This window comes from Pseudophryne corroboree, unplaced genomic scaffold (assembly GCF_028390025.1).
Source record: "Pseudophryne corroboree isolate aPseCor3 unplaced genomic scaffold, aPseCor3.hap2 scaffold_901, whole genome shotgun sequence".
NCBI lineage: Eukaryota > Metazoa > Chordata > Amphibia > Anura > Myobatrachidae > Pseudophryne > Pseudophryne corroboree.
The window spans coordinates 177,382-203,396 of NW_026970481.1; the positions used below are offsets into that span (position 1 = coordinate 177,382).

At 39.6% G+C, this 26,015-nt stretch overlaps 1 protein-coding gene across 1 annotated transcript; it reads left to right on the plus strand.

Moving 5' to 3' along the window:
- The first annotated feature begins 13,633 nt into the window (after window positions 1-13,633).
- On the plus strand, window positions 13,634-14,560 carry LOC135045364 (olfactory receptor 11A1-like). Its single transcript, XM_063955288.1, has one exon. It carries the CDS (start codon window positions 13,634-13,636, stop codon window positions 14,558-14,560), a length of 927 nt encoding a protein of 308 aa, XP_063811358.1.
- Window positions 14,561-26,015: the final 11,455 nt, after the last annotated feature.

The following is a 26,015-nucleotide window of genomic DNA, read 5'->3' on the forward strand; positions in this document are numbered from 1 at the left end:
AAGCTATATCTCCATTGCTGTCGAAAGCAGTTTCAGATATTTCGCTCCAGTTGCAACATTTCTTGCACAGAGTCTCTGTTAATGAAAATAGAATTGGAAGTCTCTGCCACGATATGGCTGATGTTCAGGGCTGTGTCAAACGTCTTGAAAAAGAGAATTACCAGTTATGGATGAAGCTAGATGACGCAGAAAATAGGTCCAGAAGAAATAATATATACGGCTGGTAGGCCTTCCAGAAACAGTAAAGGGGGGACTACCTCTCAATTTGTCCAAGTGACGCTTCCTACCCTATTAGGTATCGCTGACACTTGCAAAGATTTAGTAATTGAACGCGTGCACCGTGTTGGTCCTCCGCCCCGCTCTTCAGAGGGTCACCCTCGGGTTACACTGTTCAGATGCCTCAATTATCTACACAAGGTTGCCATCTGGTCTGCCTCCAGAAAGATTCGCTCTATACAATGGGAAAACAATCGTCTGCTTATATTTCAAGACTTTTCTGCAGAATTATCGAGAGCTAGGAAGGCCATTAACCCTATATGTTCAAAGTTGGTGTCCGCCAAATGAAAATTCTCTCTACTTTATCCAGCAAAGCTCCGAATTTACGATGGTGACAAACATCTGGATTTTTCCACTCCGGAGGATGCAGCGTCCTATCTCCAAGAAGGGTCCACTGATGACCATAATGACATCGCTGATGTTGCCCCTATCTCTAACTCTTGACTCTCTCAGGTCCATCTCCTAATGCCTCAATAATGAAGGTTTCCTCCTTCTAATTCATTTCTAGTAATTAAGTTAAGTTTAGATGTGTTTTAAAGCATGTGATAGATACCAATAAGGTGGATTAAGTCCCACTTGGTCGCATATCTATTTTCTTTTTCTGTTCAACATATGTACGGGGAGGTTATGTAAAGTTTGATTTTTGTTTTCAGGCTATCTTATGCCTTATAGATAACTGCCACAACAGTTTAAGCTTAATGATGTTCTCCTTTAAAATCAGTATTCTGCTTAGTGTATATTAGGCTTATTGCTACATTTTGTGGCTTAGCCCTATTTTATTTTAAAATATAAATATTACCAGTTGCTGTTGTCGGGAAAGTATCGGAAGCATTGTTCCGGAATAGAAATAATGTTTAGATTAATTTCAGTCCTCAGAATGCTTTTTTGGTCTGGAAGTTTGTTTGCTCGTCAAACATTTACCATTTGTTTTTGTATGTGTTCCTTTTCCCCCCATGCCCCTCCCCCTCCCTTCCCCACTTCCTACTCCGGCTTTCTGATCTATTTACTTGATTTAAGGTTGAATCTTTTATTTTTTTACCCTCACTGGCCATTTACATGATAGACTTAAAAATTGGTACGCTGAATGTTGGTGGGATAAATTCCCCGGCTAAACGTCGCAAAATCCTTCTATATCTATTCAAGTCAAACATTAATGTTGCATTTCTGCAGGAAACTCATTTAACTCAACAAGAGTCCTTGAAATTGCAGATGTTACATTGGTCCCTTATAGCAGTGGCTCCATTTAACTCTAAATCTAGAGGGGTAGTTCTCTTGGCAAAACGTAATTTAAACATTATAGTTCTACCCTCTGACATAGACCCTAACGGCCGATTCTTAATCACTAAACTCTCTATAGACTCACATGTGTTGGTCCTCTGCAATATTTACGCTCACACTACTTATAAAAAAATTTCTTTCAGATGTTACTAACTAAATTAACCACATTCTCCAATGATAATCTTATTGTATGCAGCGATTTCAATTTAATTTCTTCCAATTATTTAGACCGCTCTAATTCCTCTAGGGCCGCTCAACATCTCCCTAAACTTGGCATGTCTCTTTTTTCTGATTCCTTACAACTGATAGATATTTGGCGTGCACTTAATCCGATTGATAAGGAATTTACCTGTCACTCCTCCGCACACAATACTTTTTCTAGAATCGATTATGTGTTTATATCCCAACACCTCTTCCCATCGGTTTCAGATTCAGCCATTGAACCCATAGTTATCTCTGACCACGCTTTGATCTGGTTTTCATACACTCTTCACCCTTCCCGTACCCAGTCCCCTCAATGGAGATTTCCCTCTCACCTTTCTAACTCCACAAAATTTTGCGACTTTCTGCAGGCGACCTGGGACTCCTTTTACTTTTCAAATGAACTGCATTCAGAGTTAGATCCCCCTTTATTCTGGCAAACTGCCAAATCAGTACTTAGGGGAAACATTATTTCATATTCTTCTGCCCTGAAGAAACAATATGCTCAATCATATTTAGAGATGCAACGTGCCCTTTCCTCTGACTATCAGGCCTTCAAAACTCACCCCACTCCGTCTAACAAATCTTCCTATTTAACATTAAAACTCCAGTTTAATGAGTTTCTTTCTTTGATGGGAGACAAATACAAATTTAAAGTCAATTTTTGGTTTCACAAGTTTGGAAATAAGATAGGTAAACTGCTAACAAATATTCTGAAAGGCACCTCACCCCCTATGTCAGTACATCTCCTAAAGCTCCCTGATGGTTCTTTAACAAATGACCCCCAACATATTACATCAATTATGAAAAAATTCTATGAAACATTATACTCTGGCCAATCGTCTCCCTCAGAAGGTAATCACCATTCCTGGTCCTTTCCCATATTACCCCAAATCCCTTCTGATTTTACTGAATCCCTAGTTAACCCCATTACTTTAGAAGAAGTTTGTTCAGCTATTAGCCACCTGAAACTCAATAAAGCTCCGGGCCCCCGATGGCGTTTCTAACGAGTTTTACAAACTTTTGATTGACAAAATTGATAAACACCTCCTGGGTTTGTTTAACGCAATAATTAATTCAAAATCTATTCCCCTTTACTTTAATAGTGCCACAATTAAAGTCCTATTGAAGCCGGGACGAGATCCCTCCCACCCTGGTTCTTATCGCCCAATTTCTCTATTGAATTCAGATTATAAAATTTTTGCAAAAATTATAGCCGATCGACTAAAATTCTCCCTCCCTCAAATAATCCATCCAGACCAATCCGGGTTCATCTTGGGCAGACATTCTGTGACTAATGTGCGCAAGGTTCTCTCCGTAATCCAACATCTGAAATATTATCCCTCTTCTTCACATAATATTGTAGTTGCCTTAGACGCAGAGAAGGCTTTTGACCTTATAGAGTGGCCACACCTTTTTGAATCTATGCACCATTTCGGCTATACCTCTTCCTTCATGTCTTTTATCCAGACCCTATATACCTACCCGTCCTCTCAGCTATATTGTAATGGTCATTTATCCACTCCATTCGCAGTTTCTCGAGGTACACGGCAGGTATGCCCCCTTTCTCCATTACTCTTCGCCATCACTATTGAGCCACTGGCAATTTCCATCAGGAACTCTTCTTCCATTCACGGCATTTCAGTTGGGAATATCCCATTGAAACTCGCTCTATATGCAGATGACCTCTTACTTTTTCTGTCTAACCCTTCTACTTCCCTACCCTCTTTGTTTTCTTTGATATCCAATTTTGGTGCTCAATCAGGATTTAGGATAAACATGTCCAAGTCAGAAATCCTAACGTTAGAAGGTCCCAAGTCTCTTCCACAATCCCCCTCAATCCCTCTTTCCTTGGCAACACTCAAAACAGAAATTAAATACCTCGGATTAAGTATTCCATCAGACGTGTCCTCATTATATAAACTCAACTTTACCCCGTCTCTTGCCAAAATATCTTCTCTATACGATTCATGGCTAAATTTACCATTTTCCATTATTGGAAGATTAGCGATAGTTAAATCTATTATATTTCCAAAAAATTTCTATTTGCTTCAAATGTTACCAATCAGTCTTTTGGTTTCAGACATGAAGCATTTTGATCAAATCACCTCTCGATTTTTATGGCAAAATAAACGCCCTCGAATTGCTTTCCACAAACTACAGACTCATAAATCTCACGGAGGATTCTCCCTTACGAATTTAAAATTATATTCTCTAGCCACCCACTTTAGATATATTTCAGATTGGCTTCTTTCTAAATCTACATACACCTCAATATCTCTAGACACAGCTCTTTTCAATCCTTATTCTCCTAGCTCACTTCTTCTCTCCAAAATCAGACATTCCCTCGAACATTTTTCACCATATACTGTTCCATGACACTTACTTAGCTTGGATTACTATAAACAAAAAATTGACGAGAAATCCATCTTCTTCTTCTCCATATATTACTCTTTGGGGTAATCCCTCTTTTCCTCCATCGCTAACTAATCCAATTTTCCACACATGGAAAGATAAGGGTCTCTCACTTACCTCACAGGTCTTTGATCCTGAAGGACAAATATTGTCTTTTTCCACTCTTCAAACACAATTCTCTTTACACACCTCTAACTTTTTCATGTATTTACAAACACGGCACTTTGTCTTTTCGTTGGATCCTAAAACTAGACACCAAAACTCAACTGATCCCATTAATTCCCTTCTGCGCTTATTAAATTCTGTCCCCTATTGTATAAAATTTCTCTACACTATTCTATTACCGATCTCTAACACAAAATCATGGCATGCACTAGCATCTACTTGGCAAAACGATATCCCCGACATTAATTCCCCTTTGACTCTCACTGAACATTGCTCTAAAACTTTAAAGTATCTGAAATCCTCCTATCTTCAGGAAGTACACTGGAGGACTTTACATAGAGCCTATATATCTCCAGCTCAGATAAGCCATATGACTCCAAACACCTTAGGATCCAGTCTTAAATGTCACTGCTCACACGCTAACTTTTTCCACTGTTTTTGGGACTGTGGGAAAATAAAACGTTTCTGGAATAAAGTAATTGTATACCTAAACTTTTTATTCTCCACGCATGTTCTCCCTGATCCTCTAGCCTGCCTATGTGTGAATTTTAAAAATTGGCTCCCCAACAGAGAACTCTCTTCTCATATTCCGTTGTTGGTTACCATTGTGACACTTGCAAAGAAAGTAATTCTTATCCATTGGATTTCCTCCTACTCTCCTTCTTTGCAAGAATTAAAGTTGAAACTCCTGCAACTCCTTTACTTTGATAGGAATAACACCTTTCCTGACTTGGATAAACACGTTGACCGGTTTTATGCCAAATGGTCCCCATTCATTGTTTCTCTAGACTCGTCTACTCAAGATAGAATTATGAAAGTTTTTGAAAATACAGACTGACACCATCTCCGTGTTATCGCTAACTCTTAATCCCTCTCAACACTGGCTTACTAGTCAATCCTGATTAGATGATAGTAAAACGCTTAGACCTTTTATCAATAACTATGATTAGTTCCCACCCCCTCCCCCCTTCCCATTCCCTCCTCCACCCCCCCTCTATTGTATCCTTCGTTTCTCTGTGTTTTTCTTTTCTCTTTCTTTTTCTTTTAACTTTTTCTTTTATTCTCATTTTTACTACTTCTCTATTTTACTTTCGTCATAGTTTCAAGTAGATAAATTCTACAGAATCCTCAATTTATATTCCAAATTGCAATATGTTAGTCGAGGTTCCTCTTCATTTTAACTCGCTGTATTTGGATTAATTATTCATATCATTTGTTTCCGTACTACTGGATTACTGCATTGTATGTATTTGACGATACATTTTTTCTGTGCATTCATCTGTACCTTTGAATAATAAAAAATTGCATTTGAAAAAAAAAATGGAGCTCTATCTGGCATAATATGTGACAGGTGCTCTACCTGGCATAATGTGTAAAAGTGGCTCTACCTGGTGTAATGTGTGTAAGTGGTGCTATTGTGCAGCATAATTTGAATAATGGAGACTACTGTGCAGTGTAGTATGAATTGGAAATATTTTGTGGCCATGCCCCTTCCCCAAGAAGCCATGCACTTATATTTTTAGCTTGGGCTTAAGGAGCGCAATGACCCTGTTTTAAATAGTGGGGTTGGGGGTGGGGCACTGATGTCTAGTTACGGCACTGGCTTTCACTCCTGAAGAAGCCATGCCCTTATATTTTTAGCTTGGGCTTAAGGAGCGCAATGACCCTGGTTTAAATAGTGGGTGGGGGGGGGCACTAATGTCTAGTTACAGCACTGGCTTTTACTCCTGGCGGCAGATTTAATGGTGGGGCTGCATTCAGATAAAACAAGCAACAGGAGGGAGCCTAGTAGAGATGAAGATTCAAGTAAAACCCAGTCAATAAACATGCATTTGGGGTGAAGCTTATTAATGTATTGATAAAATTGCTGTTTCCTTTGGAAGAAGCAATAAACTCTGGTCAAGTTAGCAAACCCGAAAAAGAAGTGTATTTGACCAGTTAATTTTAATTGCCTTCTTAGAGATGGCTGTGTTACAACACCTCAGATTACTTACATATCAATAATGGATATCAATATACTGTAATAACTGAATATTTTACTGTCATTTTTGAAAGCTTTTTAATTTTACTAACAAATTGTTGCTCTACATATTAATTAATTGTTAAGGGATTCACATGTGGTTGTTGTTGCTCTGTGAAATTCATGAAAACATCCTCACATGTAATTCCACTAGGATCTCTGTCTGCTATAAAATCATCACAGAAGCTGAGAGCTAAATACTGTACAGCAGTCACAACATTAACAAACCAGAACACCACGACTGCCGAGAGGAGGAACCTGCCATTCCCTCAGATGTTTTCTTATGCATGAAACATACTGTAATATTATGTCATTTTTTCACCTGCTGTTTTTATTTTTGACAACAGTACGATCTTTGGTGAAGACCAATTCGGATTAGGACAGAATATTTCTGGAATATTTTCTTACTGAATGCCACTCTGAAATTGTGCTCTAAAATAGGCAGATGTTTCGTATTAACTACCGGACTTTTCTCCAATCCGTATTATGTCATTAGCAGTGTTACTGCTAATTGTGTATATCTCTTTAACAGCGATGATTATCTTAGTGAACATTCGGAGGTGATTTGGTGAAAGAATTTGTGACATTTACAAACCACATTTATACATTTAAAAAATTATATTAAGAGAATTTGTAATCTGTTACTATTTATGTTCTGACCTTTGATAAAAAAAATCCTATAAAACAACTACTTCTAAATTATAAATGTGTGATCTGGTGATATCAGTTGACAATTAAATTTGAAGAAAAAAAAGACGTCTAAGCTCTCACATTCCCCTTCTCTACTCACCAATGTGCAACTTTGCCTCCTGACCACTCTTTATATTTTGATCTTTTTTTTACTATAAGACTCCACAGAATACATTATAGATATTATAGATATTTACATGTTGTATTGTTATTAATAGGGGAATTTAGTAAACAAAAAAAAAACAATTGGACATTTTGTTTAATGCCCCATCTTATTGCCAACGTTTACATTAATTAGCCACCCCCTACATAATTTTCTAGGACTCAGGATATTTATGGACATTTCAGAACCTTGAAGTTTATAGGAAAAAATATCTGTTACAATACAAATTACTTTTACCATCTTTGCACCGTCATTTCCTGTTGCATTCTTATTCTTATTTTTATAATTTGTGACTCCTGTTACCAACTCCAAGTTTGTTGATTACACAGTTTCATATTTTTAATTCAAGAATAATATACATACTTAATATATGTCTACATTTTTCAAAAACAGTTTTCTTTCTCTAAACATTGTGGGTTGCTGAAAGGACTATATGGCACCATAGGTATGGACATTTTCCATATAGCTTACTGCTAGATGATAGATATCTGTTGTTTTAAATTGAATTTCAGTATCAAATTCAAGTATTCAGATATATATTGTCAAAATGGGGTTGAGGTAGAAACAATGCTCTGTATAGACTTTAGCTGGCCTAGGGGTGGTCACAGGGCTCCCCTGTTGAGCCCAAAAATAGAAATGGATGTATGCATTTACTACCTTGAAAAATGGACTTTGATGTCCCGAAACGCGTTGGTGTCTGCCTACCAGTGCTCTGGACTTCCAAGGATGTTTTATACCACAGGGAAAATCTCGCCTTCCGGAGCCTTATGCAGGGTATCTTTCCCGGGTATACCTTGCATATAACACCTGCGGCTCCGGCCACCATTTTGGTAGGATTCTCTGTGTTATCTACTTCCATTTTATATGTGTTTTGATTTTAAGTGTTTGTTTAAATTAAAACAGAGATTGTTTTTATATAACACTAGACACATGCCTTATTTCCTACCAATCATGGCTCAATCATAATGTTTTATGTGGGTGTTATCTGACAAGCGCCAATCAGGAGTAGTCCTCTTTCTGTATTGCATACATCCATTCAGATATATATTGTCCATATTTTTATCCATTCAATTAGCCACAAATTATATTCTGTGACATCCCGCATTTATAATCTAAACATATTTTGCAAATAAAAAAACTGTTCAAGTTCAAAACTTTAATGTGTGGAAATGGCGCCAATATCGTGCATTAATTATGTAATGTGTAATCTATGTAATCTATGTAAAGTGCATGAAAGGGTCATTCTAAGTAGAAATTTACTCAGTTGTTAATGCCAGAATTATCACAAATTCAGATTTTCTGGATTTTTCTTTTTGGCTAACCAAAACACGTGACGTCCGAGTGCCAATAAGAAGATCTGGGTAAATCCGCAAATAGAGTGTCCAATGACTGCAGATTTAATTAGTAACAGTGGACAGTAAGCAAAGCATAGGAGGCTATTGTAAGGTATCGCAGGGCTGAATTTTACAACATTTAAGATAGAATTAGAAAGTATAGCCAGCAGGAGTATTTCAGCAAATAAAAAAAAAGGATTTTGGGGTTACAGTTAGATTTACGGTATCTATTGTGATTTATAAGGGAGTTAGTAAACTCTTGCATTTCCCATCTGGAAGGTCAAATACACATAATTAGAATGCATAGACATTCATGTTCCCCATCTTTACACACATCTCTCTGCTTTTTAGAAAATAACATGAATAATGAAGGGGCATTATAAGCTATGTATTACTATTGAAACACATTTACATACATCATTAGTCATCAGGTACGTGCTCTGTAGACTTACTGAGAGCCACAATTTCTCCATCTGATACCCACATTAAATTAACATACAGTAGTTTTCTTGATGAATAGCAAAAAGTCATGGCAATGAGATTTTGACATGTTAAGAAAAAGAAGTGTGGCCTAATTTGTGGCTAATTGAATGGGTAAATCTGCTGTAAGTGATGTTAATGTAATACTCCACCTTACATTGAATTATAAACTATTATGATAATATCAATGTAAATGTATTAAATACCATTTATATTTCTTTTTTTGTAGGATATATTCTCTACTGGCTTCATTTCGTCGGCTTTTATCAAATTTTATACTGTCAAAAACTATTGCCATTGGAGAAACAGACCTCTTACAGTTTATTGTACAAGGGTGGAGGGTAACACTGCACAGAAAGAAGTTTAACACTTATTAAATAAAAGGTCAGCATCTTATTGTGATATAATGATCTAATTCTGAATCTGCTGTGTGTTGTATTAGATCCTGATTCAGAGATGATATGTGAACCTAATGGTTTGTGCACATCTCCAATGGTACGGCATCTCCAATGGTAGGACTTGTTTTGACCCCGTTCTGGTAATTTCCCGGCATTTGATGTCGGGGGGTTGAAACTGGGCAGCGTTTTCAGAAATTGGGGGCAAAATGCCCCAGTTTTCTGGCCCCAGTAGCATTGTAAAAAGCCCATCTTTCACAGATGGCTGACGTAACTGATCCAATACTGCACAGCTGCGGCTGCCTGAAGCTTTCAGGGGAATTTATATAACAAGACTCCTCCTGCTGAATCAGCATATTATACAATCATCTGTGTGACCTGTGTCATTCCCTTAATCAGGCTCTTATAGGCCCTACACACTGGCCGATTACACTGAAAGATAGGAACGATCTCAATCATTAATGAACGACATATCATTCATATTTTTCAGTGTGTAGGCACCTACGATGAACGATGTGTGGACCTGCACTCGTTCATTGTTGGTCTTGGCTCATTTATTCATGCATGCCAATATGGATAATATCGTGCATATTAGCTTGCAGGGCTATAGGGCTGGGTGAAGGGGGGAGTGAAGAAACTTCACACCCCCCGACACCCGCCCCCGTGCCACCAGGTTGTTCATCCGTTGGCTGTATCGGCCATCGGGTACCTCAGCGGTCAATAGGGCGTTGTGTAGGGCCTTTAGTCTCACTTATAAACCTATACTATAATTTATCATATGGATGTATAAGTAATTACATAGCAAGTAGATTTTTAAAGTTGATTTAAGTTACAGCAAAGTAATCTATACTTTAAAAGCATAAGTATACAGTATATTTCTAGAGTATATTATACACTGTAATACAAAGAAATTGTAGCCATATAACAGCAATTCATGCATACACATTCATTTTTGCATATGGACCATACAACTTCTGACATTACTCAAACAATTTTTGCACAGAGCTCTGGAAAAAAAGCCTAGACATCCTTGAAATACTGTGAAAATTAAGAGAAATATGGACTCTCGTGTTTTTTGGGGCACTTTTTTTAATGTCTGGTATTAAAAATTTACTTTTATTCTAATCATTAAAATGAGCTCATTAAGCCTATTACAGACAAAAGACAGACGTCAACAAGTAACATAGATATCAAGAGTACGTTTGAGCAATATTTGCTTCGATTTACAAACTAATTGGTTCAGCAAACACTCTCATATAAATTGTGTCAAAAAACTGTATTATTAGGTATCAATTACTAACTCTAAAAGAATAATAATTTCTAGTATCAATACTGATAATAGTACACAGATTCACTTAGCTCAATATTCACTAATACAGTTTGAGCAATGTTTGATTAAGTTTGCAAACTAGTGAGCTCAGCAAAATGTTTACATATAGATTATAACAATTAACAATATTGTTGGGTATTAAAAAGTAAATGTAAGAAATTCAATAATTTTTAGTAATTTCTAGTATCAATACTGATAATACACCATGCTGTTCACAGATTCACTTAGCTCAATATTCACTGGTTCCAATTCCCGCTCCCCCCACTCGATTTTACTGTATAACCACATATAGGATTGGCTAGCATATAGGGATAGCAGCTCCCGAAACCTCAGGCAGCTCCCAAAAAGTGCAGTGCTGTTTCCCACCCCCCCCCCCATATCTCTTTCCACTGTACTACTTTGACCATCAGGGGTGCACCTCCACCTTAGACATCTCTTATTAGGCTTTGTCCTATATTACTAACACAACTATTATTATGGATTTTACTATGACTTGATCTTATACCATTGTTTGATTGTATCTACCTGCGCTCATACCTTCCATATTCCCCCACCCCTAACAACGATACCCTTGAGTTACTGAAATCAAATAGTTAGGATTTCTAGAATGGCAGAACTTCATAAACCCTTTATGCTGGAAAATTGCAACAGTTGATTCACTTGATTATCTGTGTGACCAGGATAAATTCTGTAGTTTAATTATGAGGATCAAATTATAGGAAGAAATAAAAAACTATTACTGTACATTATTTAAATCATCAGATAATTTATATCTAATATACAGTGCATCTGGAAAGTATTCACAGCGTTTCACTATTTCCACATTTTGTTATGTTGCAGCCTTATTCCAAACTGGAATAAATTCTTTTTTTTGCCTCAAAATTCTACACAAAACACCCCATAATAACAGCATGAATTTTTTTTTTAATTTTTTTGCAAATGTATTAAAAATAAAAAAATAAAAAATCACACGTACACAAGTATTCACAGCCTTTGCTCAATACTTTTTTGATGCACCTTTGGCAGCAGTTACAGCCTGAAGTCTTTTTGAATATGATGCCACAAGCTTGGCACACCTATCTTTGGGCAGTTTTGCCCTTTCCTATTTGCAGCACTTCTCAAGCTCCATCGGGTTGGGTGGGAATCGTCGGTGCACAGCCATTTTCAGATCCCTCCAGAGATGTTCAATCAGATTCAAGTCTGGGCACTGGCTGGGTCACTCAAGAACATTGACAGAGTTGTCCTGAAGCCACTCATTTGATATTTTGGCTGTGTGATTAGGGTCATTGTCCTGCTGACAAATGAATCGTCGCCCCAGTCTTAGGTCAAGAGCACTCTGGAGCAGGTTTTCCTCCAGGATGTCTCTGTACATTGCTGCATTTATCTTCCCTTCTATCCTGACAAGTTTCCCAGTTCCTTCCACTGAAAAACTTCCCCAGAGCATGATGCTGTCACCACCATGCTTCACTGTAGGGATGGTATTGGGCTGGTGATGAGCGGTGCTAGGTTTCCTCCAAACATGACGCCTGGCTTTCACGCTAAATATTTCAATCTTTGTCTCATCAGACCAGATAATTGTGTTTCTCGTGGTCTGAGAGTCCTTCAGGTGTGTTTTGGCAAACTCCAGGTGGGCTGCCATGTGCTTTTTTCTAAGGAGTTGCTTCAGTCTGGCCACTCTACCATACAGAACCTGATTGGTGGATTGCTGAGATGGTTGTCCTTCTGGAAGATTCTCCTCTCTCCACAGAGGAATGCTGTATATCTCACAGAGTAATCATTGGAATCTTGGTCACCTCCCTGACTAGGGCCCTTCTCCCCTAATTGCTCAGTTTAGATAGCCGGCCAGCTCTAGGAAGAGTCCTGCTGTTTCCGAACTTCTTCCATTTACTGATAATGGAGGCCACTGTGCTCATTGGGACCTTCAAAGCAGCAGATATATTTCTGTACCCTTTCCCAGATTTGTGCCTCAAGACCATCCTGTCTCGGAGGTCTACAGACAATTCCTTTGACTTGGTTTGTGCTCATACATGCACTGTCAAGTGTGGGACCTTATATAGACAGGTGTGTGCCTTTCCAAATCATGTCCAATCAACTGAATTTTAAAACAGGTGGACTCCAATTAAGCTGTAGGGACATCTCAAGGATGATCAGTGGAAACAGGATGCACCTGAGCTCAATTTTTAGCTTCATGGCAGAAGCAGTGAATACTTATGTACATATCATTTCTTAGTTTTTTATTTTTAATAAATTTGCAAAAATCTCAAAAAAACGTTTTTTTAATGCTTTCATTATGGGGTGTTGTGTGGAGAATTTGGAGGGTAAACAATTAATTTATTCCAGCTGTAACATATCTAAATGTGGAAAAAGTGAAGTGCTGTGAATACTTTCCAGATACACTGTATGAGGCTAGGCAAAATTGGTGTCATCTGGAGTTGGGATAGTTCATGTTGTTTATTATTATTATTATTATTATTATTAATAATAACAATAATAATACAATGTAATATATAAATGTAATATATGAAAATATGTATTATTGTCCTTTAAATCACTCCTTTTCCAGAGATTATAGAGTAAGTGTAATTCTATGTGGTGTTTGAAAGTTCTCCTCATGTTTGCTTGCGTTTCCTCCTAGTGCTGTCTTCTTTTCACAGCCCCAAAACATTTGCATGGTGTGTAGTTGTGTGGTATTTGTCCTGTGACAAAATTGACCTAAAGAATGGGTTCATTATCAAAATATATGTTGTAATATTATGGTGGAGACATAATCCTTGATATATGATCATAGTTTACTGACCGGTTGCTAGTTAATAAATCAGTTTAATCAAGTTAATGTTCTTGCAGGATACAAGTTGTGCTCAGTGACATCTTCTCTACCCACTCAGAATGTGTGAGGACAACCAGACTGCAGTCACAGTGTTTATACTTCTTGGATTTAAAGGTCTATATTCATACAAGATTCTATTCTTCATCCTGTTCCTCTTCTCCTATATTGTGGTGCTCAATGGGAACCTAATCATCGTTGTTTTGGTGTCGATTAGTGAACGCCTCAAAATTCCAATGTTCATCTTCCTTACACAACTAGCAGTCGCTGATATCTTAATAACCACAACCGTTATACCAATGATGTTGGATATCATATTAAGCGATACAAAAGAAGTGTCTGTCACCGGTTGCCTCATGCAGATTTACTTTTTTGATATTTTTGAATTAGTGCAGTGTATTGTTATTGCTATAATGTCTTATGATAGATATTTGGCCATTTGCAATCCGATGCGTTACAATTCCATAATGTCACCCGATGTTTGCAGAAAAATTATTGCTGCTTCTTGGTTATTGGTGTTTATTGCATCGGGTGAATTAATTTTGGTTTTGCAATTACAATTCTGTGGTCTAAAGTACATTGACCATTTCTTCTGTGATTCTGACCCAATTTTAGAAATATCCACATCAGACAATTCATTGTTGTTACTGGTTGATTTTTTCTTCTCTGTTGTTTTTATCTTTATTCCTTTTTCAGTAATTATCGTAACCTATATGATCATTTTCTACGCCATACTAAAGATTTCTCTCAACAGTGGAAGGAAAAAAGCCTTCTCCACATGCAGCTCCCACCTCGCTACTGTATGCATATATTATGGAACTTTAATGATTGTTTACATGGGGTCATCAGAAGACAGCTCACATATCAAAAAAAAGTTCTATTCTATATTATATGTAGTGGTGACTCCCATGATGAATCCCATTATCTACAGCCTTAGAAACCACAAGATTAGGCAGAGTCTGCAAAAAGTTTTAACTATTCGAACATAATTATAATATATATATATATATAAAAAAACAATAGCATAATGCCAATAGTTATTAAATATTCTACAGGTACTGGACTTCCGGTTCCGGTACCCATGGAGTGAGCCGCATGCTACAGGAGCTCCGTCCCGCCGCCCGCCGCAATAAACCTTTTAAAGGCTGTTACAGCCTCCACATCCCCCAGCACACCCTCAGCAGGACCGGCGGTCAGCATGGACTGCTATGTGACACCCGTAGCCGCGATTCCCCAGGCTCCCACCAGCGCTAACACGAGGCTGGAGAAGCACCACGTGGGTAGCAACATGGCGCCTGGCTCCGGCCCTGAAGACACCTCGGCTGCCTTCAAGAAAGCGGCAGCCGAGGGGACAGACATCACAGGATCACAGGTATGCCGCGATCCTGAAGCCCCTGTAACGTATGGGGACGTAGTGGCAGCAATAAATGCCACCATGGTCCCCCTGCTATCACAGGCTGTTACTGATATAACTACACAGCTTCAGCATCTACAGCAGAGAGTCTCTCACTGAATCCCAGCTGCAAGCAGCTACACATGACATAGAGGGGCTGCATCACTCAGTGAAATCTCTTACTACAGAGAACTATCAAATATGGAATAAACTAGATGATATTGAAAATCGCTCAAGAAGAAATAATATCAGATTGGTGGGTAAGCCGGAATCAATTAAAGGCACAGCGCTGGCTCATTTTGTACATGTCACCCTTCCTGCAACTTTGGGCATAGAACGGGACTGCAGCGATCTAGTTATTGAGAAGGTTCACCGTGTGGGCCCTGTCCCCACCCCCAACAGACCGCGTCCACGTGTGACTCTGTTTCGCTGTCTGAACTACCTTCATAAACTGGCATTCTGGTCCGCATCCCGCAAAATGAAAGATATCCAATGGGAGCGTAATAAGCTTTTCATATTCCAGGATTATTCGTTGGAATTGACCCGGGCCCGTAAAGCGTTTTCCCCCATTTGCACTCAACTTGTATCAGAGGGTCGCAAGTTTGGCTTACTCTACCCCGCACGCTTGCGCATTTATGAGGGTACCTCCCACAAAGACTTTCTGTCGCCTGCTGACGCTGTGGCCTACCTCCGTAATATCTCTAGAGAAAACGACACGGATATTACAGACCTCCCTTCAGCGGCAACTGGATCATAATTCACAGGTTTTTCCCCTGCGGTCTCATCATTTCTTCTACGTGAACTGCCTTGTTTCTCTTTGCGACTGCTGCCGCTCTATGTATGGTTCTGCTTCATTATACCTTTGATATGTTTTCATATATAAATATATTCTACGATTGCTTACCATGTTAGCCACACATGCTGGGGGCTGTCCTACTATCATGGACTTCTGTGGTTATATTTGCTTATTTGTAATCTTTTACATAGGTTATCTACAATACTCTGCTCGCTACATTCCGCCCATGAGATGTTGTTCTTCAGAGTATACTGTTATCCTGTTTATTTTTGTGGGATTCTGGGTGGGTATAGTTAATAGCATTGTGGCGGTGGGGAGGGGCTCCTCCTTTCCTGTTGGTGTCCACCACTGAACACTCGTGTGCGAGTCCACCATCACTGGTGCTCGCCCATGCTCGTTGACCGGAAGTCACTGGCCATTGGTGTATTGGTTATTTTTAAAGTAATACTTCTCCGATTGTACGGCCTGTTATTCACGATTGCCTCCTCTTTCTCTTTTTCTTCTCTTGTTTTGTCTCTTCCCTCCCCCCTCTCTCCCATCCCCCATCCATCAGGATGTGATTATGTTACTGTTCCTTGTGAAGGTAGTAAAGAATGCATCTGTTTTGCCTTTTACTCTGACATATGCCTGGTCTGACGGTGGGATCCTGGAATGTTGGGGGTTTTAATTCCCCAGCAAAGAGACGGAAAGTGCTCCTCTATCTTAGTAAACAATGGGTAGACCTGGCATTCCTCCAGGAAACACACCTGACTCCAGAGGAGACGGCAAAATTAAATGCTTTGAACTGGCGGGTATTTGGTTTTAGCTCTTTCAATTCTAAGGCCAGAGGGGTTGTTATATTGATCAAACGTTCTATTCTGGCGGAAGTCCTGTCCACTGTTACTGACACTGCTGGTCGTTATGTGATAATATCTGCTAAGATTAATGGTAGAATTTATTCAATGTGTAATGTGTATGCACCTAACATTTATTCTAAGAATTTTTTTCAGTCCTTACTGGCTAAACTGACTCCCCTCCTCACAGACCCCTTGATCCTCTGCGGGGATTTCAACCTTATCTCCTCCTCCTACCTAGATAGATCACATTCGCCAGCAAAACCTCTTTCCTTGCCAAAATTTGGGGTACCACTGCTGGCTAAAAGACTGCAGGTGATGGATATTTGGAGAGCCTTACATACCACAGAAAAAGAATACACCTGCCTCTCTGCGGCCCATCATACACTATCTAGGATATACTATATTTTATTATCCCATTCTCTCTTACCACACATATCAGACTCCCAAATCGAGGCAATATCCCTGTCGGACCATGCCCTAGTTACTGCGACCCTTCACTTTCCAGAAGCTTCCACCTCTCCTAAATTGTGGAGATTCCCCTCAAATCTAGCCAACTCCCTGAAATTTGAACAAAGACTGGAATCTTCTTGGGAATCTTTTAAAACTAACATACATCCCATTTGGATGAAGATCCTATATTATTCTGGATGACCGCAAAATCGGTCCTCCGGGGTGATTTTATATCCTATGTCTCCGCCACTAACAAGAAATATGCCTCTAAGTATCTAGAGTTTCTGAGACCCCTGTCGACAGCCTGTCAGCAATACAAATCTCTTCCCACTCCACACAATCGTCTTATATACATGGAGGCCTAAAAGCATTTCGATGAATTCATGTCTTACATGGGTAATAGGTTCTCTTTTTCGGTGAATTATAGGTTTTATAAGTTTGGCAATATAACTGGAAAATTGTTAACGACTCTTCTCACTGGTTCCCGCCCTCCCATGGTTACTCATCCCTTACGTACCTCCACTGGCATATTAACTACTAACAACCAGGAGATCTCTGATGTAATGAAATCCTTTTATGAAGACTTGTACTCCTCATCCCCACGCCCCTTCCCTGCCACAGCTCCCATCCCTCCGCTATGGCCAAATGAGTTTTGGGACAATCTTCCTTTACCTCAACTTCAGACCTCCATGGTCCAATCATTGCTCGATCCTATTTCGTTAGAGGAAGTCCAGAGCATCATTGGTCAATTTGGCAGGGACAAAGCACCGGGCCCTGATGGCTTTAGTGCCGATTTTTATAAAATTCTATTACCCCGAATAGGGGACACCCTGGTGTCTGTCCTAAATGCGATTTTGTCTCCTGACACTCTTCCCGGACATTTTAATACTGCTGTCCTCAAAGTCCTTCCCAAACCTGGTAGAGATCTGTCCCAACCGGGATCGTATCGCCCGATCTCGCTGTTAAATCTTGATTACAAGTTACTCACTAAAATATTGGCAAACCAAATTAAATTATTACTCCCCCATATTATACACAAGGATCAAACTGGATTCATCTGGGGTAGACACTCGGAGATCAACGTACACAGAGTTTTAACTGCCATTTATGCCTCTTCTTCTTCTCCTTCTTTATCCACCCTTTCCTCTCTTCCAGTTATTCTCTCCTTTGACGCTGAGAAGTCGTTCGACCTTGTGGATTTGGACCATCTTTTCTCTACTCTCCTACACTTTGGTTTTCCTGCAGATTTTGTGAATCATCTAAAACTTCTTTACACAGCTCCACAAACTCAGATTTCCTGTAATGTGGTACTGTCCTCATCCTTTGAGATTCAGTGCGGTACTAGACAGGGCTGCCCCTTATCACCCCTACTATTTGCAATAGCACTGGAGCCCTTAGCGATAGCCTTATGCCAATCGAGAGTTTTTACGGGAAATAAAATTGGAGACATTGACCTCCGTCTTGCTCTTTTTGCCGATGAAATGCTATTATTCATTTCTGATCCATCGACCTCCATCCCAGAGATCCTTGGATTGATACAAGCATTCGAAATTAGGGCGGGATATAGGATTAATGTGGCCAAATCAGAACTTCTACCCTTGGGTCCTTCTGCTCATACCATTTCCGAACTCCTCCCATCTCTTTCTTTTAAAATTGCCCACACGAAGATTACCTATCTGGGGATTCAAATCCCAGCGAATCTCTTCAGACTGTATGAGGAAAACTACACTCCTGCCTTAGCACGTGTAACCTCTTTGCTAGATAGTTGGAAACTACTACCTCTGTCTCTGTTGGGGAGGATAGCTGTTTTACAAAGCCTAGTCTTTCCAAAATTATTTTATCTTATGCAGATGCTCCCGATCCGCCTTACGAATCATGACATTCAATACTTACGGAAGATTATGTCAAAATTCCTGTGGAAGGGGAAAAAAGTGTTTATTGCTTTGGATAAGTTGATGGCCCCTAAATCTGCTGGTGGTTTTGGTGTTCCTGATTATATGTCCTATTCCATGGAGAATTTGTTCCGATGTGCTGCTGACTGGCTGTTTGACAGGGAACTATTTACAGACTCTGCTCTGGATGAGGCCTTATTTACTCCCTACTTTCCGGGGGCATTGATCCTGTCTAAACCCTCCCTGATCCCGACTCATATCCTTAACAACCGCCTTTTTCATGATGTTTTTTACAACTGGCGCTCCTTACACAAGAAATTTAAATGTAACCCTGAAGTGTCCATATGCATTCCACTATGGGGTAATCCCGCCTTTCCCCCATCTCTCATTAACTCCAATTACCGGCTCTGGAAAGATAAGGGTCTGTCTAACTCTTCCAAAGTGTTTGACCCGGGAGGTTCTATATATCCATTCTCATCACTCTGAGAGAAATTTGATCTGCCTCACTCTCATTTTTTTATGTATCTCCAGCCAAGACATTATTTAGACTCAATCACCCATAAGCACATCATACCACATGACACACCCCCTTCCTCTCACCCATTGTTAGTCTCGTTTAATACTCATAAGGCTGGCCCAACACGTGTTAGACAGATTTATACCATCCTGACATCTAGTGCAACATAGTGTAGATGGGATAAACTACTTATCCAATGGCGTAAAGATATACCTAGCCTGACTAGTCACCATCAACTTAGTGATCATTACGTTTCTACCCTGAAAGCCCTGGCTTCACCTTACTTATAGGAGGTCCACCTCCGTACTTTGCAGAGAGCCTATATCTCCCCAATTCAACATGCTCGGTTTAACCACACGGAAATGGGGGAATGCCCCAAATGTCATATTCGTACAGCTTCCTTCTACCATATGTTTTGGGAGTGTGGTCTGATCCGAAGTTTCTGGCACAAATTACTGGCCTACATTAATCAACGGTTGCATATACGTGTATCAGCAACGCACCTTTCTTGTTTATGTGCAAGTTTTTCTGAATGGAATTTAAGGCCTTGGAATCAGCGAATTATACAGTTTCTCACTATTTTAGTAACTGTCTCAAAGAAAATAATTCTATCCCACTGGTTATCGTCCTCTTCCCCTGCATAGGTAGAAGTTCATAGTAAGTTATTGCAGATATTATATTATGACAGGAAATCGGCTCTCAAGTCAATATAGAGTTGGGTGTCAAATCTTTTTACAAAAATTGGGGCCTTTACATTGATTCGCGGGATCGGACCACACAGGCCCAAATATTTAAGGTGTTTGAGCACACTGAATGGTTTCTCCACAGGAAGATACTGGAAGAGTCCATGGAATGAAACCATTATCCCTACCTTATGATAAGCCCTAGGGTTGAAATCTAGTGCTCTCTGTCCTGATATTGATGTATCAATTGCTACCATTCATCGTTTTTATGGATAAGAACGTCCTGACCCTCCTTCCTTATTTACCCTTATGTGTATCCCTACCCCCCCTCTTTCTTTCTACAACTCTCCTTTCTCCTCTTTTCTTATTGATATGTGTTTTATATAATGTTACTAATGTTATACTTCAGGGAATGACTTCCTGAAGGTTTATTCTTGGAGTACTAGATATACCAAATTTTTCATATCATTGACAATTATATGACTCCAGTGCATAGTGTTCTTACTGGTTAATCACATCTGCTCCACTACTCCGAAGATATCGTAGATTCACTTCCTGATATTGATTGATGTACACACCTATGTTTTTTTTCTTCTTTATTCATAAAATACTTGCTATTTGTTTCTGTTTTACATTGTATTCCATGAAAATCATAATAAACAGATTAAAAAAATATATATATTCTACAGGTAGTAATGTTTGAAAGCTTTTTTAAAGGCAGTCTTAATCATAAAAACGTATGACACAGTTGTATTATAAGTAAGACATTGCATGGAATGTGATTTATTTATTTTGACCTATTAAGGTTTAGAAAAACCTGTATTTGTAATGTCTTATATCATTGATAAAGTAACTGTACTATTTATACTAAAAATGAATGCTCCATTTTGTTTTTCTTTTTCCATTCCTTTCCCTTTCCCTTCCCTTTCCCTCCCTTTCTCGCCAAATCAAAGCATCAATCATCAAATCCATTAAGAATTGAGGGTGGGGAAATTCTCTTTAGCAATTATCTGAGAAATAATGAAATCTGATTCCCTATTACATGAGCAATCAAAAACACATCCATACCCAAACCAACTGACACTATTGGTTACAGTAAGGGAAACTTAAAGGTACCTACACCTGGAGAACATATGAGGTCATTCACTAAAGCCTATGGGTTTAAAGGCCATCAAGCTTACTGCAAAAGCCTTCCATTACTCATTAAACATAGAAACATAGAATTTGATGGCAGATAAGAACCACTTGGCCCATCTAATCGGCCCCTTTTTTACCATATTTTTATCTCAACCTTACTTGATCCTTTTTTTTTTGTAAGGATATCCTTATGTCCATCCCATGCATGTTTAAATTGCTCTGCTGTCTTAGCCTCTACCACCTCTGATGGGAGACTATTTCACATGTCTACTACCCTTTCTGTGAAGTATTTTTTCCTTAAATTCCCCTGAACCTCACACCCTCTAGTCCCAGTGCATGTCATTGTGTCCCATTGCTTCTGTTCATTTGGAGAATATTTCCCTCCTGGACTTTGTTAAAACCCGTGATATATTGACAGTTTCCATCATTTCCCCCCTTTCCCTTTTCTACTCCAAACTATACTTATTGAGATTTTTTAGTCTTTCTGGGTATGTTTTGTGATGTAGGCCATGCACCATTTTAGTTGCCCTTCTTTATACGGTTTCTAATGTATTAATATCCTTTTGAAGATATGGCCTCCAGAATTGAACACATTATTCTTAATGAGGCTGTACCAATGACCTATACAGTGGCATCATTACTTCTTTCTTTCTGATGCTAATTCCTCTCCCAATGCAGACAATCATCTCACTGGCCTTCCTCATTGCTTTGTTACATTGCTTACCTGCCTTTAAGTCACCTGAATTTGTGACTCCTAGATCCCTTTCCTCCTCAGTTGTTTCCAGTATATTGCCATTAATACTATATTTAGCCTTTGGATTTTTGAGACCCACGTGCAAGATTTGGCATTTTTTAACTTTAAGCTGTAATTGCCACACTCTTGACCATTCCTCTAGTCTACCTAGATCCTCAATCATTTGTTTTACCCCACATGGTGTTTCTACCCTTTTGCATACTTTTGTGTCATCTACAAAAAGGCATACTTTACCTTTAATGTCACTTGCAATGTCACTAAAAAAAGATATTAAAAAGCACTGGTACACGAACAGATCTCTGGGGTACTCCACTGGTAACATATCCTTCCTGAGAATGCACTCAATTTACCACAACTCTCTTAAAGTAAAAGAAAATATTTTTTGAGCATTCAAAATATTTTATTATCTATATGTCTTTATTATATGTTTGTTGGAATTGTAATAAAAATTAGTAGTAAATGAAATGGTTAGTTAATTCGCTAGCAATATTAGGATTCAGTTGAGGAACTGGACAGCAAACAATTCACACAGGGCATTATTTGATTGGCTGACATCCCATGAGTGTATCACCTGCCCACTTTAAAGCTTTTGCTGGAAAGTATCCTGTTGCTTTGTAATAAATCTGCACCAAAATTGTGCTTAGTGAGGAGTTAACATTATAAATACTTTGATCTGTTTTAAAGAGAAATGATGATGATTTTTGATGATGATGATGATGATGATGATGATGATGATAATGATGATCATCATCATCCTTGTAGTCATCCAGCGATGTACAATTACCCAAAGTCATTTACCATAGGTCACTGCATCAATGGGGGCTTTCCTATTGTCCCCAAAAAGTTCAATGTTTTGCTCCCCATCAATTTTTGCCTACAATTGTATGCCCCCCATCATTTGGTGTTTTTTTTTTAAAAATGTGAATAAATAATAAAAAAGTGCCTCCAAAATAATTTCAAGCAGCAATATTTACAGTATATCGTATTCATTCTAATGCAAGGGAAAAAAATGGATTTTAATTACCTACTCATAGTCCGTAGAGGATAATGGGGTTCCATTTAGTACCATGGGGATGTACCAAAGCTCCCACACTGGGAGAGTGCTGAGGTTCCTGCAGAACTGATTGACCAAACTGAAGGTCCTCAGAGGTCAAAGTATTAAACTTGTAGAACCTAGCAAACTTGTTCAAATCTGACCAAGTAGCTGCTCGGCAGAGCTGTAAAGCTGAGACTCCCCTGGCAGCCACCCAAGAAGAACCCACCAACCTAGTAGAGTGGGCCTGTACAGAGCTTGGGACCGGCAATTCTGCCATGGAATAAGCATGCTGGATAGTAAGCTTGATCCAGCGAGAAAATGACTGCTTTGAAGCAGGACACCCAATTTTATTGGGATCATAAGAACAAACAGCAAGTCTGATTTCTTGTAACGAGCAGTTCACTTTACATACACCCTTAAAGACATCCAAAGACTTTTAAGTAGTGAGGTGTCTGTGACCACAGGAACCACGATAGGTTGGTTGATGTGAAATGCAGACACCATGCTAGGAAGGAATTGCTGACAAGTTCTGAGTTCATCTCTGTCTACATGGAAAATTAGAATTGGGCTCTTGTTTGACAAGGCCACCAACTCTGACACACATCTTGCTGAAGCCCGGTCCAACAGTGTGACAGTCTTCCACATAAAAGATATTTGACTTCAACTTCCTGTAAAGGTTAAAACCAGTCTGACTGGAGGAACTGCAGCACCAAATTGAGATCCCAAGGTGCAGAGGGAGGAACAAAAGGAGGTTAAATGTGCAGAACCCCTTTCAAGATTGTATGGACCTCTGGGAGAGAAACCAATTGTTTCTGAAAGAACATGGATAAGGCTGAAATCTAGACCTTAATGGAGCCCAGACATAATCCCACATCCACGCCAAAGCAGTAGATTTCTCAGATGAAATCCCACTGCAGACATCATTCTCCTCTCACACCAAGAGATGTATTTCTTCCAAATACAGTGGTAATATTTAGACATTACCCTTTTTCTGGCTTGGATCATAGATTATAGTCGGGATAACTTTACTGGAATCCCTTTCCAGCTAGAAATAGCCATTCAACTTCCATGCCTTCAAACCTAACCACGGTAATTCTTTATAGTCAAACGGCCACTGTTGCAGAAGATCCTCACAAAGAGGTATAGGCCACAAATTTTCTAGTAGCATCTCCAGAAGGTCCTTCTTGGCCAGTCCAGAGCAATGAGTATTGCTTGAACCCTTTCCCTTCTTATTCTTTTGAGAATTCTTGGGTTCAGAGGAAGTGGAGGAAACACATACACCATCTTATAGATCCATGGAGTCACCAGAGCTCCACTGCCACTGCCTGTGGGTCTCTTGACCTGGAACAATCCCACTTGAACTTCTTGTTGATACAAGAAGCCATCATGTTGATCTGAGGATATCCCCACCAACGTGTGAAGCATCTGAACACCTCCGGGTGAACGCCTCACTCCCCTGGGTGCAGGTCGTATCTGCTAAAGAAGTCTGCTACCCAGTTGTCTCCTCCTGGAATGAAGACTGCTGACAATGCCACAGTGTGTTTTTCTGCCTAGATGAGAATTCCTGTCACATCTGACATTGCTGCTCTGCTTCACATTCCGCCCTGTCGGTTTACAGTATGTACGATACCACCATCATATTATCCAACTGAACCTGAATAGCCTGATCTTGAAGAAGATATGAGGCCTGCACAAGGGTTTTATATAAAGCCCTGAGTTCTAGAATGTTGATTGGAAGGAAGACTTCCTGACTTGACCATCTTCATTGATCTGCACCCCCTGGGTGACTGCTCTCCAACCTCTGAGGCTTTCATGTGTGGTTAGTTTAATCCCATTCTGAATCCCAAACCGTCATCCCTCGATTAGGTGAAAAGTCTGAAGCCACAATAGAAGAGAAATCCTGGTTCTTTGCGACAGACGTATCCTCTGGTGCATGTGAAGATGCGATCTGGACCATTTGTCCAACAGATCGAGCTGGAAAGGTCTTGCGTGAAAACTTCTGTACCTGAAGTGCCTCGTAAGAGGCTACCATTTTCCCCAGAAGGTGAATACATAGATGCACAGATATCTGGATTGGCTTCAGGACATCCCAAACCAACAACTGGATTTCCAATGCCTTTTCCAATGGAAAGAACACCTTCTTCAACTCTATGCCCAGTATAATCACCAGGAACGGAAGCCTCCATGGTGGTTCTAGGTGAGATTTTGGAAGATTCAGAATCCACATGTAATCCCAGAGTTGTCTGGTTGAAAGGACAATGCTGTCCAACAACCCTTCCCTGGATTGTGCCTTTATCAGAAGATCATCCAGGAACCGAAAACTGTAAACTCCCTATTTGTGGAGTAGAAACATCATCTCTGCCATCACTTTGGTAAACACCCTTGGTGCCGTGGAGAGTCCAAATGTCAGTTCCCGGAACTGGTAGTGACAGTCCTGCAGTGCAAACCATAGATAAGACTAAGGAGGCAACCAGATCAGCATGTGAAGGTATGCATCCTTAACCCAGAGACACTAGGAATTCCCCATTCTCCAGACTTGAGAACACCACTCTCAGAGACTGCATCTTGAATTTGAACACCTTTAAGTATGGGTTCAACAATCTGAGGTTCAAATTGTTCTTACTAAACCACCTGGTTTCGGTACTACAAACAAGTTGGAATAGTACCACTTGTTTTGCAGAATAGGTGGCACTGGAACAATGACCTGAGTCTTTAACAGTTTTAAATGGCATCTTGCCAAGTTATACATGCCTCTTGTAAAGCTGGTATGCCTGATTTGAAGAATCTGTGAGGTGGGAGCTCCTGGAACTCCAGTATGTGGCCCTGGGAAATAAGATTTATGACCCAGGGATCCTGGCACAAACTTGTCCAGATGTGACTGAAAAATTTTAGTCAGGCTCCCACCTGCCAGTCCTCCAGGCTTTGCAGTCCACTGTCATGCTGAAGACTT